General features: G+C 35.8%; 1 protein-coding gene across 8 annotated transcripts in view; it reads left to right on the forward strand.

Moving 5' to 3' along the window:
* The window catches only part of MLF1 (myeloid leukemia factor 1), a 39,032-nt gene extending 18,060 nt beyond the window's left edge, over positions 1-20,972 (forward strand). For 3 of the 8 annotated variants that reach the window (XM_054482396.2, XM_063661332.1, XM_054482394.2), the window contains exons 2-8: positions 8,017-8,164; positions 8,966-9,010; positions 12,449-12,532; positions 13,667-13,795; positions 15,587-15,746; positions 18,371-18,503; positions 20,671-20,972. In XM_054482396.2, the coding sequence (XP_054338371.1) occupies positions 8,017-8,164; positions 8,966-9,010; positions 12,449-12,532; positions 13,667-13,795; positions 15,587-15,746; positions 18,371-18,503; positions 20,671-20,776 (805 nt within the window). In that variant the 3' untranslated portion in view covers positions 20,777-20,972. The remainder of the gene's footprint in view (positions 1-8,016; positions 8,165-8,965; positions 9,011-12,448; positions 12,533-13,666; positions 13,796-15,586; positions 15,747-18,370; positions 18,504-20,670) is intronic. The other 5 variants (XM_054482398.1, XM_054482395.2, XM_054482400.1 and 2 more) reach the window with 3 other exon arrangements.
* The last annotated feature ends 1,058 nt before the right edge of the window (positions 20,973-22,030 follow it).

A 22,030-nucleotide genomic window follows, 5' to 3' on the forward strand; every position in this document is an offset into this window, starting at 1 on the left:
TCTTTAGAGATGTCAGAGGGTAATGCAGCCATTTAACAAAGAACCAGAGATACAGAAATTAAATTTTTTTAGAAAAATGAGTTAAGCAGAATGTTCACAAGCATAGAGTAAATTAGTAAGCTTGGAAATTGAGCCAAGGAATTTCTTCCAACATTCAACACAGAATCACAGAGGATAAGAAAAATATGCTTTAAAAAAAGTTTGACAGGGAAGGCAAACAGATAGAAATAAGGTAATAGTAAATACCCAAAGAAGTAATTTAAGAACAATATCTAGAATTAATGAAAGGCTGAAATGTTTTGGAACTCAGATTGAAAAGAGCAATTTAAGATGGATGTGGTGGCTCATGCCTGTAATCCCAGCACTTTGGGATGCTGAGGTGGGTGGATTGCCTGAGGTCAGGAGTTCGAGACCAGCTAGGCCAACATAGTAAAACCCCATCTCTACTAAAAATACAAAAAAATGTGGTGGCAGGTGCCTGTAATCCCAGCTACTAGGGAGGCTGAGGCGGGAGAATTGCTTGAACCTGGGAGGCGGAGGTTGCAGTGAGCCGAGATTGCGCCATTGCACTCCAGCCTGGGCAGCAAGAGTGAAACTCTGTCTCAAAAAAAAAAAAAGAAAAAGAAAAGGAAAAGGGCAAGTTGGTGGTTGTCGGGATAATTTTTTTTTAATCTACACTTGGACCCATGAAAGTGCAATTTTGATACATTAAAAAAAAATTTTAAAAAACCATAAAGCATCCAGAGAGTAGATTTCTTAGAAAGAATGAGAACCAGATTGTCATCAGACTTCTGTTCAGCTACACTAGATGTAGAAAGATGATGAAGCAATATTATCAAAATACTGAGAGGAAATAGTGGAGATTTATATGCCCAAGCAAGCCATGGTTTAAGTTTGAGTGTGAAATGAATTTAGACATAAGATACTAAGAGTTTACTGTGTTCAAATTACTAGATGTTAAAATCCAGGAAGGAAATAATAAGATACAAGAAGCAGTGGTAATTCAGAAGTAAACCATGGTCAACTTTTCTTGATGGAGAGAGACTGAACTAGAACGCTATCTCTTCCCCAATTCTTTTAATGGAATTGTTTCTCACCATTTTTCCATTCCTTGGAGCTAGCTCAGGACAGATTAAAAACCTCCGACTAGCTCATACCTGAAGTTTTGAGCCTGGGTGACTTGGAGTATAATGGTTGTGCCTTTAGTAGAATTAGAGACATAAAGAGGAAAAGCTGATTAAGGAAAAAATGTGGAAATATAATAAGGTTTCAAGTTACTAGAATATAAAAAGGCAAATATTTAATCATAGCTTTATCATTATTTGTAATTTATATTCTGAGTACCTTGGAAAGTATGCCAACTTCTTGGCCAATAGGACATTGAAAATTAGCTTTAGACCTCCAAAGTTCAGGGCTCTATCCCCACTACCTGGAACCATGCCTTTTGCATATGTGTTCATTAAATATTTGTTAAATAAATGAGACAGTTTGCATTAAAACAAGAAATTGAATGCAGATTCCTGATAATATTGTTGAATAGATTGAACCCTTGCTAAAATGCAGATTAATGGGCCATGCTTGGGATATACTGAATCAAAACTCTAGGTGTATGTCTCAGGAATCTGTAATTTTAGTAAGTACCTCTAGTGATTTTTTAAGCATGTTCAAGTTGAAGTAGTCCTTAGAGGACAGGGAAGAGAACAGATAATGGATTAAAACTGGAGAAAGCATGTCTTTAGGGGGCAGTGCTTTTTAACATTTTAATGTCATTCATTTTTAAAAGGTGTTTGTCCATGTGCTTGGGGTACGAGAAGGGACAGAGACCAATGGGAGCGTAGGTAACCAGCTCCAGGGCTCAGTCCTCACTGGCTGCCCCAAGGCTGAGAGTGTCAACGTTTTGAGACACCAGAAACCTATCTGTGAAACTCAGAAGCTCTGTAAAGGGCAAGAAGGAAAAGGAACAATTGAGGAGAAGTTTATCAGTCAGAGTTTAAAAGTGCATTGCCATCAAAGTTAGAGATACATGCTGCTGAAATTTGAGGAGGAAGAGGAATGACCTTTGGGTTTCAGTAGTTGGAAGGTCAAGGGAATCTTTGCAGTTTTAATGGACAAGTGAAGGGAAGGAAAAAGGCATCATCACATCTTTCTGACTTTCATGCCTCCTTCTTCCAGATTTAAAGGATCTTTAATTAAAGGAGCCCTCCTGGATAATCCAGGCTAATCTTATTTTAAAGTTACCTGAACAACAACCTTTATTACATGTGTAACGTTAATTCCCCCTTACCATGTAATGTAACATATTCACAGGTTCTGGGGATTAGGACATAGACATCTTTAGGGGAACCATTCTGCCTACCACAGATATGTTCCTTAAAAATAACATTATTTAAAGCAATTTCTAGAAAAACCATCCAGCTTTTACTGTCCAGTCTACATAACATAGTTTCAGAAGTGAAGTGCTGTAAAATACAGCTTTTTATTAATCTGCCACTATTATGTTGAATGGTATGTCTATGAATGATGATTAAGAGAGTAATAGCTTAAAGAATACAAGCTTGAATTAGGACAAGTCAGGAGGAGATCTTGAAAGCATCAGCTCTTGAAGAAGTATCCACCCCAATGGCAGCATTCTCTCTATACTAATGGCCTGATTTGTAACTATTATTTCCTGTTACAATTCAAGGGAATTTTTGAGTTTTTTTCTGGGACTATTGAAAGATTACAAAATTAAATAAATAATCAGAATTTATGACATCTATGCCAATGAGAACTGTTTTAATCTAGCAAAGAAAGGCTTCTCATATACATTCCCTCCCTCTTCCCAAAACTTTCTTGATACGCAAGCTATTATCTTTTTTCCTTTAGCACTGAAAAATCTTCAAATAGTCATCTGTATGTGTCGTTTACTTCCTTGTAGCTCGTTCACTTATTTCTTTACAAATTTAAAAAAAGAATAAATTGTGTTGATTATTCTAATGTACCTTTTGAATTTCCTGTCTGAAAGTTTGTTATCTTAATATCATCTAATATCAATATTTATTTATGGCATGCTGAAAAATGTACTGATATTGTTGAGCTTAATTTTAATTAAGAATATTACAAACTTGATTATATATGTCTCTGGTAAGCTAATGAACCCACTAATTTATGTGTGGTAGACAGCTACTAAGATAGCTTCCAGTGATCCCCACTCCCTGGTATTCATGCCTTTATGTAATCTCCCCTTGAACATAGGCTGAGACTTACTAATTTGTGTCTAATAAACAGAATATGAAAGAAGAGATAAGATGTCACTCCCAAAATTACATTTTTAAAAGAGCATGGCTTGGCCAGGTGCGGTGGCCCACGCCCGTAATCCCAGCACTTTGGGAGGCCGAGGCGGGCAGATCACGAGGTCAGGAGATGGAGACCATCTTGGCTAACACGGTGAAAACCCATCTCTACTAAAAATAGAAAAAAATTAGCCGGGCGTGGCGGCGTGCGCCTGTAGTCCCAGCTGCTGGGGAGGCTGAAGCAGGAGAATGGCATGAACCTGGGAGGTAGAGCTTGCAGTGAGCTGAGATCGCGCCACTGCACTCCAGTCTGGGTGACAGAGTAAGACTCCGTCTCAAAAATAAATAAATTAATTAAATTAAATTAAAGAGCATGGCTTCTGCCTTAGGTGTTCTCTCACACATGATGGCTTATGCTGTGGAAAGCAGCTACCATGATGTAAAGCAGCACTGTGGAGAGGTCCACCTGAATGAGCTTAGAAGCAGATTTTTGAGACTAGCCAATAGCTGTGTGAAGGAACTTGGAAGTGGATTCTCCACCAGTCAAGACTTGAGATGACTAAAGCCTCAACTGATAACTTCATTGCAGCCTACAGAGAGGCCCTAAGTCAGAACTACCCACCTAAACTGCTCCTGATTCCTAATCAACAGAAATTGTGACATAACAAACGTTTTAAGCTGCTAAGTTACAACAGCAATAGATAACTAATACATGTTATGTCACAAGAATAACACATTGATTGAGACCATCCTGGCTAACACGGTGAAACCCCGTCTCTACTAAGTACAAAAAATTAGCCAGGTGTGGTGGCGGGTGCCTGTAGTCCCAGCTACTCGGGGGGCTGAGGCAGGAGAATGACGTGAACCCGGGAGGCGGAGGTTGCAGTGAGCCGAGATGGCGCCACTGCACTCCAGCCTGGGCAACAGAGCGAGACTCCGCCTCAAAAAAAAAAACAAAAAAAACAAATTCAAAAACTGCCCTCATTCTAAGTCATCAGTTTTGTTGGTTTCATCTAAAGACAGGAAAATGAACTACAAATCTACAAAAAGTTTATACGTGTGTTTCTGCATCATAAGAAACATATTTATAGATATTTGCAAAATTTTGAGACCACATTCAGGATGGCCTCAATTAAGACATAAGCTTCTATGGCATAAACAAACCTCATTTGAGGGTGTTGTTTCTCAGACATACAGGTGGTCTTACTCTGCAGCAGCTGAAACTAAAGCACAAGAAGCCCTTGGAACTATTATCAGGACATGTAAATCCCATGTACTAAAATACTTGGGCCGGAGAAAACCAAGTATAGTTTAAATAGGAGTTTCCCCTCCCCTAAAATCAAAAGTCACTAAGGAAGAACTTCAAGACTGCAGGCATTGGTTGCAGTGGAGATTTTTCTCTGTGTAGCAAGCACCAAGGTGAGCAGAGCCTTTAATTAAGAACAGTTAGTAATTTTTCCAAGAAATGGTAGGGGGGACCATCTGATATATAGGATGGTTCTAATTCCATAAACATTATTTATTTATTTATTTTGAATTTTTGTATTTTTTTTAATTTTATTTTGAGATGGAGTCTCACCCTATTGCCCAGGCTGGAGTGCAATGGCATGATCTTGGCTCATCACAACCTCCACCTCCTGGGTTTAAGTGATTCTCCTGCCTCAGCCTCCAGAGTAGCTGGGATTACAGACACCTGCCACCACACCCAGCTAATTTTTGTACTTTTAGTAGAGATGGAGTTTCACCATGTTGGCCAGGCTGGTCTCAAGCTCTTGACCTCGTGATCCACCCACCTTGGCCTCCCAAAGTGCTGGGATTACAAGCGTGAGCCACTGCGCCCAGCCCTCCATAAACATTTATAATGTATACTGTGTGTCAAGCACAGAGGTTGGTAGTATGAGTGAATAAAGATACAGTTCCTAGTCTAGAAGAACTTACACTCTAAAAGAGGAGTGAGACTTTCGTATATTTTAAAATTAAAATTTTAAAACCTGTATTAGTTTCCTATTGCTGCTATAACAAATTACCACATATTTAGAGACTTAAAACAACAAATCATCTTATGGGTGGAGATCAGACGTCCAAAATGGGTTTCCCTGGGCTAAAATCAAGGTGTTGGCAGGGCTACATTCCTTCTGGAGTTGATAGGGGTGAATCTGTTTCCTTGTCTTTTCTGGCGTCTAGAGACTGCTGTGTCCCTTGGCTTTTGGCCTCTTCCTCCATTTTTAAAGCCAGCAGTGTAGCATCTTCTGATTATGACACTACTATCTCCTTCTCATAAGGACCCTTGTGATTACATTGGGCCCATTGAGATAATCCAGGATAATCTTCCCATCTCAAAATCCTTATACACATTAGCAAAATGTGGTAAAAACTGAAGACCTAACAAAGATTCATGGTTGTGTGGCTGAATATATTCATGTTAAGAGAATGAAAAAGGCAAGTCCAAGACTGGGAAAAAATTTAAAACCTGTATCTGATAAAAGTCTGTGTCCAGAATATATAAAGAACTCTTATAACCTGATTTTTAAAAATGGGGAAAGTATTTGAAAAGACAGTTCTATCAAAGAACATACACGAATGACAAATAATACAGAATAAAACCACAATGAGATGTTATGACACTGCCACTCAAATGGCTACAGTTAAACATCTGACTATCCTACATTTCACCAAGAATGCAGTGCAACTGGAACTCTCAGTTACAGTTTTTATAAAATTTACATACTCTTCTAATACAAGCCAGCAGTCCTTGCTCTTAGGTGTTTACTTAAGTCAAATTATGTATACACAAAGAGTAGTACATAAATATTCATAGTAGCTTTATTCATAATAGACAAAAACTAAAAACAGTTTTGTGATTATGATACTGATATATATATGAACTTAGCAATAAAACTGAATGAACTGAAATAGAGAACAACATGGATGAATCAAAGAAGCATTATGCTAAGGGAAAGAAGCTAGACACAAAAGATGACATACTATGTGATTCCATTATATGAAATCTGGAGAAGACCAAACTATAATGACAGAAAGCCTATTCATGGTAACTAGGGCTAAGAGCAGGTAATTATCTGCAAGGAGACGAGGAAGCTTTTTGGAATGATGGAAATGTTCTACATCTTAATTATGGTGGAGGTTATGACTGCACTTTTTAAAATTCATCAAACTGTACAATTAAAATTGGTAAATTTCGTTGAATGTAAATTATGCCTAAACAAGGCTGAATGAAAACGTCTGTCTATACACACAAGCACAAATCCAGTCAAGCAGTTTGCTAATCTTAAACTCACACTTGGAACAATTATGCTTTTTTTAACCTCCAAGGTAATGTGTGAATAAATCTGAGCTCTTTTGGAATAGGTTTATGTATACAAATACTATGAAAAAGCTCTTTCTACTTGGACTAACGAGCAGAAGACAGAATTTTTGAGCTTCCTCCTTTGAGCTGGAGTTGCAAGGAAAATTTCTTTCTTTTTTTTTTTTTTTTCTTTTTTTTTGAGACAGAGTCTGGCTCTGTCACCCAGTCTGGAGTAAAATGGTGCAATCTTGGCTCACTGCAACTTCTGCCTCCCGGGTTCAAGCAATTCTCCTGCCTCAGCCTCCCGAGTAGCTGGGATTATAGGCATACGCCACCACACCCAGCTAATTTTTGTATTTTTAGTAGAGATGGGGTTTTACCATGTTGGCCAGGCTGGTCTTGAACTCCTGACCTCAAGCAATCCACCTGACTCAGCCTCCCAAAGTGCTGGAATTATAGGCATGAGGCACCACGCCTGGCCAAGAACATTTTTTAGAAAACTTTCTAGCTTCTTTATGATGACATCAGAGGATTGGAATTAGAAGCGGGAAGGGTGACCTAAGAAGAATGTAACTGAAGTGGAGAATCTGAAAGGAGGCCAGACTATTGGAGAGGGAGTTCCACTGGACTGCAGGAAAGCATAAGATTGCCTTGGTAAAGTGAGCTCCAATCATGGTGTACCTTAAGTTCTAGAATGAGGAATAAGGAATTGATTAGTGGGTCAGTAACTGTCCAACTGGAACAAAGTTGGGAAACCATTGTGATAAGGTAAAAAAAAAAAATTAGGTTCTTTAATGAGACTTGTGATGAAAGGATAAACATCAGATTATAGTGTTGATATTTTTATGCAATATGGGATAAATAAAGGTGTGGTTTTTTATTATGCATTAAATGAATTATATTGGATAACAATAACAGGTTTTCATTAATTTTATTTATAACTACAGATGCTTCTCAACGATAAGATTACATTCCAATGAACCTATCGCAAATTGAAAATATTATACATCAAAATACATTTAATACACTTAACCTACAGAGTACCATCAGAACATACACATTAGTTTACAGTTGGGCAACATCATCTAACATAAAGCCTACTTTATTATAAAGTGTTGAATGTCTCATGTAATTTATGGAATACTATACTGAAAGTGAAAACCAGCATGGCTGTATGGATCATTGAAGTACTGTTTCTCCTGAATGTGTAGTGCTTTTATAACACAGTAAAGTCAAAAAACCTTAACTTAAACCATTGTAAGTAGGAAACCATCTAATAATGGATCTTTATGAGATAATTCTATTTATGAATAAAATAGAATTCTACTCTTTTATCTAACAAACATATTAGCCCAAAATAATTATTTGTAGTATTTAGCTGCCTACTTACTATTTAAACTCCAACACTGAATCTTTCATGATTATGTATATTTTCAACAGTGAGTCCATTCTTGCACACCGAGAAAATATGCGACAGATGATGAGAAGTTTTACTGAACCCTTTGGAAGAGACTTGCTCAGTATCTCTGATGGTAGAGGGAGAGTTCATAATCGTAGAGGACATAATGATGGTGAAGATTCTTTGACTGTAAGTTCTTTTTTTTAAGACAGTTAGTGAGAAGGCCCTGTAGGAATTTGAAGAAAAGTATTACAGAAGTATGTATCTATAATGATAGGCTATGACTAATATTCTTGTTCTAGAAATCACTATTGTATAAAAGGGGGAACCTTTGGAAAGGTGAATCCTGAACAGTGACTTGTCAGCTATATAGAATCCCACCGTGCTACCAAAACTTTTAGGTCCATAGAAGCATATATTAGAAGTAAAACTTAAACCATTATTTTTTATATTTATGTATACATTTCTCACCTTATAACTTCCTCTGATATATGAAATTAGAACAGGCAAGGATATATCCTTTCTCTCCCATACTCATTGTTTTAATACTTGAAAATAGTATCAGAAGCTACAAAGGATTGTCTTTATTGGACCAGGAAACCCTAATCTTCTATATGGTTACCTATGGACCTTCAAAGCTTAGATTAACCTTTAATTGTATCTCGAAAGCCTTACAACTGAAATATATTTTCATATGTCTTGCCTTAGAGCAAAGCTAGAGGTTATAAACATACTCAACTAAAAATTAAAAAAAAAACACGAATATTTATATATCGTAACCATTTTCTTTTTTGCCTCTTTTATTTCTTATGCTTTTTCAGCCTCAGGAATGATAGTTCTAAGATAACAAGCCCTCAGGGGTTTCTATAAAGATGAATCTCAGCAATTGAAATGTAGATATTTGAAACTCAGTAAACATTTAATTGGTAAATTGAGAAACTTCTGTATAATAAATGTCATAATCAAATGAATTGGATATTATTTTTCCAGGCAACGAGTTGTTCTCTTGTGCGTTTTGGCGATTTTGGTGGTATGGTTCGTATCTTAAGACAAATCATTTTAGCAATATTTTCTGACAAATATTTATTTTTCATTAACTCAAGCTGACTAAATTGGCATGCAGCCTCACTTTCATAATGGCTTTTTAATATTTGTACTGAAAACCTCTGTTTCAAGTATGAAACTTAACTTAGAAAGTTTAGGCACATGTTTCCTGAAGTAAGTCATTTCAACATATATAAAATTCATCTTCAAAAATAAAAAGTAGATTTTATTGAATGAATATTTGCTTGATTTACAAAAGGGATCATCATAGTTGTGTTTGAAAGTTGGGGACTTACACATGCTTATGATTACTTTCCAAAAGGTTTTAAAAAAAAGTACTAAACTGTAGATAGATAAGCACAACGTTTGGAAAAGCACAGATTGACTGCTTTCTCTAGAATTTTGTTGCCACCTTGCCCATGCAGCTTTTTCTTGTCTGTACTTAAGAACGGCCACTCTGCAACCAGCATTTCTACCACCTGTTTCTTAGGGTTTTTGTTCTGTGTCTGTGATGCTAGCTTCCAACACACTAAAAGCATTCTGAGGAGTAGCAGAAAATAACATGAATTTGGAACATTTGTATCTACAGTCTCATGAAAAGGGTTTTTTTTAAAAATTATTTTGTGCTACAATTGAATCATTTGTTTCCTTGAAGTTTGACATACAGGTATAACATTTGTCCCTTCTGACCAGAGTATTTAGTAAGACAAATGACCAAAAAAAAGCAGTTATAACACAGAGTTATGAGTAAAATGATCAGGAAGTTCAGCATGCTGTGGGAGCACAGATGGAAAAAAGCACCTTTTGAGGTGGGGCGGGTCAATCCAAGTAGACTTCTTGAACTTTAAGGATTAGTAGAAGTTAGCCAGAAAAGGAGGGAGGGGAAAGGAATACTGTTCAACAGAGAGGAAACAGCATGTGCAAAGACCTGGAGGCTAGGGAGCTAAAACATGTTTAGCATCACTTAGCCCTAGAGTATGAGTTGAACAGTAGATATTGATGAGGAAGAAGAGGTAACCAGAGATGTCTTTAGGCCATAGTAAGGAGAGTAAACATTATCTTAAGAGCAGAGGAAGCGGTGATGACTTATGTCAAAGTGGTAATAGAGTCAGATTCTTGAAAGATTAGAAGAGACCATAGTGGAGGCAGGGAAGCCAGAAGGCTGTTGAAGCATTCTTGGTAAAGTATTAGTGATGGCTTACTTCTACTAGGTAATGTCTGTGGTGATAAAAATGAATTACCTCATTTGAGAGAGAGTTAAAAGGGCGAATGGATGGAACTTGGTGATTGATAGGGTTGAAGGAGCAGTAGAGAGGGAGAAGGGAAGTATCACACCCATTTTTCTGGCATGAAGAATAAGGTAGTTGGGAATGCGACTGAGATAAGGCATTGATTCAGTACAGATACAGGAGTGAGGTGGTCAAAACAATCATTTTAGTTTTGGATGTTTGGCATTTGAGGCATCTGTGGGTTTTCCAGGTAGATTTATCTGGTAAACTGTTGGATATATGGATTTGAGCTGAGCTAGAGATAATTTATTCATTCATTCATTCCACAAATATTTATTAAACCCTCTTAAGTGCCAGGAATTATTATATATGTATTGGGGATATTGTAGTAAATAGACAAAATCGCCCTGCCCTCAGAGAGATTATTTTTATAAAGTGGGAAGACAGACAATAGACAACAAAATAATTTCAGATAGTCATAGTACCCTGAAGGAGATGAAACAGGGTAATGATACAGAGATGGGGGGAAGTGAAGGAGGGATTAGACAGGTGACCAGCAGTGGCCTCTCTCAGGTGGTGATACTTGAATCATGAGAAGGAACTAACTAGGTTTAAAGTCAGGAGGAAACATTTAAGGAAGAAAGAGAAGAATGTGTACAAAATTTTTGGAGGCCTTAAGGGCCCACTGAAGTCTCAACTACATTTTGTACCCCAACTTTTTGTCACTCCAGTGTGTTGGGTCACCCCAGAGCAAGTGCAGATACATCTTTTGATGGTTGATTTGCACGTGAATTGAGAAGAGGGCAGAAATACCCAAATGTCTAATCATTTCCTCTCTGTTTTTATCCTTCTTTGAGTTAACCCTTCCATATCTCATGAAATAAGAATGGATTCTCAATCTAGTGTTAAAGCAAATATTCAGAATATTCCCTGAATTGTGTTTGCCTCTCTGAAATGCAGAATTAATTCTACTTCAGTCCTTTTTTACCCAAATATATATTAGTATTTCCTAAATGTGCCTTTGTTGTTCCCTACAATATTAAGTGCAGGTTCTAAGGAGGAATTTGGTTTTCCCACCTATTTTACATTATTAATATCTGTAAAAATCCAATAGCAATAGAACGCAGAAACACAAACAGAACTTAGAGGATTCAGAGCTCCGCTTGGTTGAACAGAGAAGTTCATTAAACCAAGCAACTCATTCTGTTTTATAACAGATGATTTACTGGCTAACACATTGGAATGTGTGCCTGACTTTTATTTTCTGGTGAGTCTTCCAGTGATAAAACCTAAAATCAGTGGTAGATTTTCCTAGAGCAAAGTTTCTCAACCTCAGCCCTACTGTCATTTTGGGCTGGGTAATTCTTTGTTCTGGGAGACTGTCCTATCCATTGTAGGATGTTAAGCTGCATCCCTGACCTCCACCCACTAGATGCTAGTTATATGCTCTCCTCATCTGTGACAGCCAAAAATGAGTATAGTTATTGCCAATGTCCACTGAGAGTCAAAATCAATCTTGGTTGAGAAACTACTGTTTAGAGGAATTCTTAACTGTTTTTCTGGAGACACATACCTCATGCTTCAAGGGTATAGCCTACTGACCCTTCAGTAGGCAGCAAATTGAAGGCCTATTAGCAAAGTGAATTGATTTCTGTCACCCGGATCCTACTATGATGAGAGGAAGGCTGGCTACTTACTCGAGGGGCAACTTCTGTCAGCCATGTGGCACTGCTGGAGGTGACACTGGCATCTTATACCCAAATTTAATTATTTGCATGGTGGAGTATTGAGAGATAAGGAAAATTATGAAAACTATCGTATGCTAGAGAATATATCACTTAGTATTTAACATACACCAAATTATGTTTTGAAAAAGTGAGTAATGAGTGATTAGGTGTGTATGTGTTTTTATATATACATGCACATATATGTGTATATATACACGTGTGTATATATGTATTTATAATGTTACAATTCCCTAATTATTTGTATGTTGGCTCTTTGGGATTTTGTGTATGCTTCAATTTTCTCCTTAACTAATCACTGTTATATCCTCTTTAAGTTATCTTTGTCTGGTTGATTACTGCATGAGATTTCACTAAATGAATTGGAAAAAAATGTTTTAGCTGTTTTGGAAGATGTATTTGCATCTTTCGTGTTGTTACCTATAGTTAATAACATACTTCCTGATATTCTGTAGCATACAGATGTCAGCTCTTTGCAGACAGTGGACCAAATGGTGTCAAATATGAGAAACTATATGCAGAAATTAGAAAGAAACTTTGTAAGTACTAAAAACAAAGCATTGAGAACATTGTGTATACTTTGGTATATTCTATTTCATAGTGGCTTTCAAATACTTTTTTAACCATAGTGGTTAAAAAAGATACCTTACATGATTAACCCAGTAAGCAGTATTTGTATACTTTATAAATATATTTGAAGCAAAAGTTTCATGAGAAAATGACTGTACTATTTATAGTATATACAGTTATTTTCTAGTCTATTTCATGTTTTAAAAATCCTGGTTACAACCCACTAAATTGAGTTCATAACCTCCAAGTTTGAAAAATAATGTTAACTTTCAAAATTTTTAAAAAATTGGAAAAAATTAACCTCAAAAACATTGATTCTATTGAAAGTCACTATTGTAAATGAACATTTTATATGAATTTGCATAATTTTATTATTAATAACCTATCTACTTAAAAGGATTTGTAACATCTAAAGAGTTTTAGGGTTTTATAAACAACGCTGAAAACAGAAATTTTAGGAATGATGTTTAGGTATAGATCCCTAATAGTCCAAATAAACTAGTACTATAATAATACTCTCCATATTAACATCAAAACCAGTCACTTGATTTGATCTGAAGAAGACCCATAACATTCTAGTCATCCAGTTTGAATTCTATGGATCATTTCAGAATGCCCAAATAATCTAGGGCATTATTGATTTTAGTAATGTAGCAATCTGGTACCTACAGGAGGAGGTATGAAACTTGATGTATAACTAAATTGATTGGCTTGATGTTGGCAAGATTACACACAAGGGTCAACCACTGACTATAGAAGTATCACAGGTTTGGGGGCATAGCATCTTTATTGAAATCTAAGCCACGAGCACCCAGAGACTTAAGGATCTCTGAGTGAGTCACTTATTAGTCTTTGTAACGAGAGTGGGATAATTGTACCTAAAATGGACGACCATTAGGACACTCTAGGGGTGACTTTTTTTGGGCAGAGGTAATTTTTCAAGTCACTTCTCACTTGAGAACCTGGGTGTGCCTTTGACTACACCATATTGGTAGTTTAGTATCCTTAGTAAAACTTACAGCTAGTGTTGTTACTTATTTGAACTCTCTGGCAATAATTATTTATATTTGACTCGACTGAATTTACAATTTTTTTACCTGTAGGGTCAACTTTCAGTGGATCCAAATGGACATTCATTTTGTTCTTCCTCAGTTATGACTTATTCCAAAATAGGAGATGAACCGCCAAAGGTTTTTCAGGCCTCAACTCAAACTCGTCGAGCTCCAGGAGGAGTAAGTTTTCTATAAGCATTCCTAAAGTTTTATAAAGTTAGGGGATGATAGACTGTCTAGATCAAATTTTAACTATTAAAATTTAATCTGGTACAAGATGGCGGGGGGACAGGAGGGAGGTGTGGGGTTTGGGGTTAAGGTAGTCCTCACTGTGGAAACCATTAAAGGTCAACTGTATTTACTTAGTTTGTGGCGATTTTTTGTAGCCCCCCCACCCCCCGTGAGGGTGCCTTTTTTCATGTAAATATCTATGGTTGTTTATTACCTTTACATGTTGACAAGGTAAACAAAACACGAAAAGAAGCCTTTGTTTCATGAAATAATGTCTATTTTTAAGTTCACATTTGAAGTGAATTAATTTTTTAACTCATGAAATATTTCAAGTATACAGAAAGGATATAGAGAATACCATAATAAGTGCCCATATTCCTGCCACCCAGTTTAGTCATATCGTAACATTTTTCTCTATGTGCTTCAAGTTGTCTCTTGCTTTGTTTTCTTTTTAAGCAAAAATGTAGAGAGGCAGTTAAACCTAATACATTCCTCTGAGGTCTGTTTTCCCTTTCTCCCCTTCTCAGAGATTACCATTTTCCTATATCTGGAGTTTATCATTTTCACGCATGTTTTTACAATTTTATTATTTAACGTTTCTATCATTAAAAAAATGGATTATTTTCCAGATTTCCCAACATTACATAAAGGGTATCATATTGCATGTGTCCTCTGCAACTTGTCTTTGCTGAGTAATATGCTTCTGAGATTTATTCAACTTGATACATGTGGGTCTGGTTTCTTTAACTTCTATGTAGTATCCAAAATATGAATATATTATGATTAATACACTTCTGAGATTTATTCAAGTTGATACATGTGGCCCTGGTTTCTTTAACTTCTATGTAATATCCAAAATATGAATGTACCATGATTTTTAAATCATTTTCTGTTGATATGTAGGTGAGTCTAATCTTTCTCTAATTCATCTTTATACATGGCTCCTTATACAAAGAGTCTAGGAGTGGTATTGCTGAGTTGTAGGATATGTGTACTTTCCTCTTTACCTAGCATTTCCAAGCTACTATCCCAGTGATTGAAATTGTTGGCTTCCAAAACTGTGGCTTGTGAGTTTCCATTTCTCTACTTCCTTGTTAGTACTTATAGTAAAAATATAGGTTTACCAATCTAATGAGTGTGAAGTAGTACATTTTTTAGTTCTTACATATAAAGGTGAACCTTTTAATGATGCTCTTGCCATAGTTCTGCTAATCTCAGACATTTTAATTTTAACTTTCTAAAAGTGACAATCTTAAATGTAAACAGAATATAATTATAGATGTCCCACAGTAAATTGTGTTAGTAGCTATCAGAAATATTCTAATAATACTTCCATAGAGTCGATAGGTGGGAATCATCAGATTCAAGCCAATCAACATGACTGATGAATAATTAGTTGCCCTTATTTGTAGGAATCCCACCATAAACTTCCTTCTATTACATTATCTAAGACAGTCTTGAAGGCATTAAACTATAATTGCTACTTTTGTTTTAATATTTGATTACAATTTGGAAAAAGGTTAAATTGTATGGGTTCTGTTTGTTCTAGACATTTTCATTTTAAGGAGTTCAGGAAATACCAGACTTACTACCACAGTTTTACCACAAGTTAACAGTGGAACTGAGTACACATTATTTTTAGAGCAGTAGATCTATGGCCATATCTCTGTAGGTAAGCTGGCCCTGAGATATACATTCTATATATATTTAAATAATAATAAAATTTCTTTATTTTTACAGATAAAGGAAACTAGGAAAGCAATGAGAGATTCTGACAGTGGACTAGAAAAAATGGCTATTGGTCATCATATCCATGACCGAGCTCATGTCATTAAAAAGTCAAAGAACAAGAAGACTGGAGATGAAGAGGTCAACCAGGAGTTCATCAATATGAATGAAAGTAAGTTATCACAAAAAAATAGTATTCTTTCTCATAAAGTTAAAATAACAGCTGTACTTGACTAATTTTTTTTTAGAAACATGTCATAAGATGTAGTTTTTGAATAATACGTGTAGAGAATACCTCATCAAAGTAATAGGATTGTGGTTTCATCCTTTCATAGGAGAGCTCTTTTTTATAGTGATATTTGGCAATATGGGATATTACTTATTTTTATTTTGTCCTTGGAAAATGGAATCTTTTGAATTGTTATTTAGTAATATTATCATTAGGCAAAATGCGTCTTTAAATATTTTTTCTGATTATCAAGAAAGTACATTGGAAAAGTATAAAGACAAAAATCATCCATAATCCAAACTCAAAATACTAGCAATATTTTAATGTATTTCTTCCTAATCATTTTATATATATATATAAACATACTTTTTTCTCAAATTATTATTTTACTTTTATATAGTTTATATTGTGCTTATTTTAATTTACCATTATAATTGTAAAGTTACTTATGATGCTATTTTTCAAAAACATTTTAAGTGGTTACCTTAAAGTTTTATTGTAAATAAGCCATAATTTTTACTTAAATCATTCTGTACTGTTTAATACTTAGGCTTTTGTATAGATAAGACTTTAATTTCTGTTATATGTTAGATTACATGTATGTCTCTCTCTCTCAAGTGAATTTTTTCTTTTTCTAGATTTTATATTTATTCTTCAATGCATTTACATCCTTCTAGTGTCCTAACTCTTCTCCCTGTAGTTTTTAATTATATTACAATTTATTAACAAATTTAATCATTAAATTTAAATTATTTCTATTAATTTTTAAATCAATATTAAGCTTTTATATTTAATTAATTGTATTCAATAATGAAATTATATTAAAATTTAGTTGGATTCATCTAGTTTCAGAAAGTATTTTGAATAATGTTTTTCCATAATAAAGTGTTTAAATTTTAAATTATTGTATTAAAAAAGAAATTCTGGCCAGGCACGGTGGCTCATGCCTGTAATCCCAGCACTTTGAGAGGCCGAGGCAGGTAGATCATGAGGTCAGAAGTTCGAGACCAGCCTGGCCAACATGGTGAAACCCCATCTCTACTAAGAATACAAAAATCAGGGCCCAGCACAGTGACTCATGCCTGTAATCCCAGCACTTTGGGAGGCCGAGGCGGGCGGATCACGAGGTCAGGAGTTCAAGACCAGCCTGACTAACATGGTGAAACCCCATCTCTACTAAAAATACAAAAATTAGCCGGGCATGGTGGCGCACATGCCTATAATCCCAACTATTCGTGGGGCTGAGGCAGGAGAATCACTTGAACCCAGGAGGTGGAGGTTGCAGTGAGCTGAGATGGAGCCATTGCACTCCAGCCTGGGCGACAGAGCGAGACTCTGTCTCAAAAGAATAAATAAATAAAATAAATAAAAATACAAAAATCAGCTGGGCATGGTGGCCCGCGCCTGTTATCCCAGTTACTTGGGAGGCTGAGGCAGGAGAATCTCTTGAACCTGGGAGGCAGAGGTTGCAGTGAGCCAAGATCACGCATTGCACTCCAGCCTGGGCAAAAGAGCAAGACTCCGTTGTGGGTGGGGGGGAGGAAGAAATTCTATTAACATTGGGGTTTGATAAAATTATTCTTTTTTTTTTGAGACGGAGTCTCGCTCTGTTGTCCAGGCTGGAGTGCAGTGGTGCGATCTCGGCCCACTGCAAGCTCCACCTCCCAGGTTCACACCATTCTCTTGCCTCAGATTCCCGAGTAGCTGGGACTACAGGTGCCCACCACCATGCCCGGCTAATTTTTTGTATTTTTAGTAGAGACGGGGTTTCACCATGTTAGCCAGGATGGTCTTGATCTCCTGACCTTGTGATCCGCCCGCCTCAGCCTCCCAAAGTGCTGGGATTACAGGCGTGAGCCACCACACCTGGCTGGGGTTTGATAAAATTATTCTTATGCAATAAGATAGAAGCCATGATATTGTGACCTGTGTTTATTTGTAACCTCTGTAATTTTATCACATTTATATATATACTGAGTATTTCACAATAATCAACATTTTGATGAAAAATTTAGTGAAGGAACATAATATTTTAAAGCAGTCTTAAAGAAGAAGTACTATCATGTCTCTATTGTTGCTATTATGGAAGTTAGATTACTTCATAACAACATGAATTGACATTCTAGCTGAGTAACCTGTCTTAGGAAATTGACAACAGAAACTTGTGAGGTCAAGTTACGTAGAAAGATGGTTAGGTGAATAGAAGTGCTAGCCACAGAAGTATACACTATACAGGAAGAGTATATTCACTGTGAGATGACCCGGGAAGAAAAACTGTTAGTTAATATAATTGGGTCAGCTGGTCCGCTGGGTAGAATAATATGATATCCAGGCAGGTGAAAAAATAGATCATCAATAACTAGATCATCAGTAGGAATAGGAGAGGAACAGACAGGAAAAGAAATACTACTTTTGTCAAAGACCCTTATATTTGAAGTGGCTTCCTGCCTCTATACTGAGGTTACACTAATGAAAACACCAGACTAGACTGAAATACGTGGGAGCAAGGCAGTTACTGACAGTTGATACCGTAATACTTATTCCCATTATTTTTCTGTTTAACATAGGTGATGCTCATGCTTTTGATGAGGAGTGGCAAAGTGAGGTTTTGAAGTACAAACCAGGACGACACAATCTAGAAAACACTAGAATGAGAAGTGTTGGCCATGAGAATCCTGGCTCCCGAGAACTTAAAAGAAGGTAAAAGTTGTTTATAAAATAGTTTGGTTTTTTAAGAAGAATTTGAAGTAAAGTTATGTAATTTACTTCTGTTATCAGAAAGTTTTGATGATCATCCAAGTTGTATCCACAGTATCTTTTGTGAAAGCTGTAATAATTTTATATTAAAGCTGATTGTTCCACACAAATTTAAATTTATATCTAAAAATCAATAATAGTTTAGGATTTTATGGTTAGTAATTCACTAGTAAAGTATGCCTCAGAAGATAGAGACCAAAATCCTCTTAAGGAAAACTGATATCCTGTAGTGTAGTTATTCTTGTAAAACAGATTCTAATATGAATATAGATAGAGTCATACATTTCACACTGGTAAAGATATCTAGAGATATGATAAGGGGAGAGTGGTTCTATTTGGAAGACTTAACAACTTTCTTAAATCAAAATTTAGCATTTAATAGTAAATTTCAGACACTTGTATAATATGTAACAGTACATGCAATACCATATTCGAGGTGTATTAGATATTTTGGAAGAATTTTGCAAGAACATTAGCTTCTTTTAGAATTCCCTTTTAGAATAGCTGAGAAAAATAAATTTGCTGAAACCACATATTAAAGATTATAGAGAGTTCTGGCTGGGCATGGTGGCTCACACCTGTAATCCCAGCACTTCTGGAGGCCAAGGCAGGTGGATCACTTGAGGTCAGGAGTTCGACACCAGCCTGGCCAACATGGTGAAACCCTGTCTCTACTAAAAATACAAAAATTAGCTTGGTGTGGTAGCACACACCTGTAATCCCAGCTACTTGGGAGGCTAAGGCAGGAGAATCGCTTGAACCCGGGAGGCAGAGGTTGTGGTAAGCCAAAATCACACCACTGCACTACAGCCTGAGTGACAGAGCAAGACTCCATCTCAAAAATAAATAAATAAATATTATAGAGTTTTTAAATACATTTTGTACATACTGTGGAGCTACAGTTTAATGTGGTTCTCAGGGGAGTAAATGGATAATAATATCTAATTCCTATGAAGTTACACTCAAAGGCCTCACCAGACCTTAAATAGAAATCTGTTCTAAGCTATAAGAGAGTGGAGAATTGCTGCAGAAGGCGGAAGCCTTCACAGAACTAGCAGTGGACAAGTGGGTGTCAAGTAAATCAGAAGCCTTATGCAGAATTTCATATGCTAGGATATTTTCTTCTAAAATACTTGTTTAGGAATTTAGAGCCCTAGTATTTTCTATTGAATTGCTTGAAAACTTGCTCCCATATTCATTATAGATATTTGTCTCATTTGAAAAATGTATTGATTAAAAACCTGGCAATGCCAAGTTTGAATAGGAAATCCAGGGCACACTTAAGGAAGGCATGCTCTTTATGGATGACCTATAAATTTCTGGCCCTAACAGTGGCATTTTCTCTTAACTGGCACTGTCCAATGGCATTTTCTGAAATGACTTCGGTAATGACAAAAATACTATATATCTATTCTGTCCAGTGTAGTAATCACTAGCCACATTTGGCTGTTGATTCACATTTGAAACATTGCTGGTACAACTGAAGAACTGAATTATTTTATTTTAATTCAAATATAAATGTGGTTAGTGGCTACCATACTGTTAACATTAAACAGTGTTTAAACTATAAACAGTTAAATCTATCTCAGGAAAACAGCTGTTGCTGTCTTAAATTCACTGAAATGGTCTGCCTTGTTTTCCCGTTTTTTTTTTTTTTTTTTTGCTTTTTATTTTTTGTTTTGGGGCGGGGGGACAGAGTCTGGCTCTGTCGCCAGGCAGGAGTGTAATGGTGCGATCTCAACTCACTGCAACCTCCACCTCCCAGGTTCAGGCAATCCTCCCGCTTCAGCCTCCTGAGTAGCTGGGACTACAGGTGCACATCACCACGCCCAGCTAATCTTTGTATTTTTAGTAGAGATAGGGTTTCATCATGTTGGCCAGGATGGTCTCGATCTCTTGACCTTTGTGATCCGCCCGCCTCGGCCTCCCAAAGTGCTGGGATTATAGGCATGAGCCACTGCACCTGGCCAGCCTTGTTTTTCAAAGCTATTAAGGAATTTTTAAGATAAAACTTTTCTTATATTACAGTGGTTTTTAACATGTTTGTATTGATTTATAAACCACTGGCCATTTTTTAAATGATATTAATATTCGCATGTATATTTCTCAGGGAGAAACCTCAACAAAGTCCAGCCATTGAACATGGAAGAAGATCAGATGTTTTGGGGGACAAACTCTACATCAAAGGCTCATCTGTGAAAAGCAACAAAAAATAAATAGCCATGCATTTGATTTGTTTAGTTTTGGTTGTTTTAACAGTTAGTAATGGTGCTGGGTAATAAGCATAAGACCAATCTCTTGCTGTTAAATCAGTTCTGTCCTTGGCAACTTTCTTGTGATATCTGAATGTTCATGAAGGTCCTAGCTTTATATTGTCCCCCTTTAGGAATAAAATTTTGATTTTCAACAGTGTGAGTAAATTGTGAAACAGTCTATTTAATATAAAACTCTTTAAAACATACCAATTTTTTAAAGCTTATATGCTGATTTCGCTTCCCCAGTTGTTTTTTGTTGGCTAGGTATTCTTTTATATTTATCAAGATTGATTGCAGAGCAGTTCTATCACTTATAATTAGTTATAAGAAATTATAATGTTAAAGTCTCAGTTTTTACAACACTGTACTAGAGTTATATTAATAAAGGTTTAAATAATTTATCTCTAATTTTATAATGTGTTGTAAAGCCAGCTAGCTTAAAACTTTAAAAATAATAAAGCAAAACTGCACTAGTACCCTTTTATGAGAAAATATTATTTTGATGAAGGGCAAGAATAATCAAATAGTTCATTTTCAGAGAAAAATATTTTAAATTACAATGTACATGATTGTTTTGGTTATAATTTATTTATAGAATGTATCTTTTCTATATTACATTCTTAATATTCACCAGATATCATATTGACCATTCTCTTTAACTTCTTAGTGTGGCATATTTCTACTCTCCTTTCCCACAAACAGCTTCATCTATCTCCAAGGTTAACATTCTGAAGCTGGAGAGTCCTTGGAGAAACTCTGCTCAGCTTTTTTGTGACATTTAGAAAAATGCATTTGGTATTCTCCAAACCAGAATGATACATTGTCTCAAAATTTGTTAGACAGCTGATGGGTGTTTTTGAGCAATGTCTTAATAATTCAGTTGTTTCTGTTTTAATTATACCATTAAAAATCAGCTTTAGCTTTTTAATTCTGGAATTTAAGCATCAATCTGTTTTCATAAAAGTTAGGTTTGAAGTTTATAAGAATATAAAATCTTAACTCACGTTTGTTGTTTAATATTTCTATCAAGGAAAAAAGCCCCCAAAAATTGCTATCACTCTATAATTCTAAGTATTTTTCTTTTCAATTTCGTAAGTAAAATTATATGACCTATGTTTATACTTCTCTAATTTTTTATATAATATTTTTGTTAATTTTACTAGTTTGTGTTTTATGCCTTTAGTCATTAAAATAAAATGCAAATGTGTTAATTCA

This window comes from Pongo pygmaeus, chromosome 2 (assembly GCF_028885625.2).
Source record: "Pongo pygmaeus isolate AG05252 chromosome 2, NHGRI_mPonPyg2-v2.0_pri, whole genome shotgun sequence".
Taxonomy (NCBI): Eukaryota; Metazoa; Chordata; class Mammalia; order Primates; family Hominidae; genus Pongo; species Pongo pygmaeus.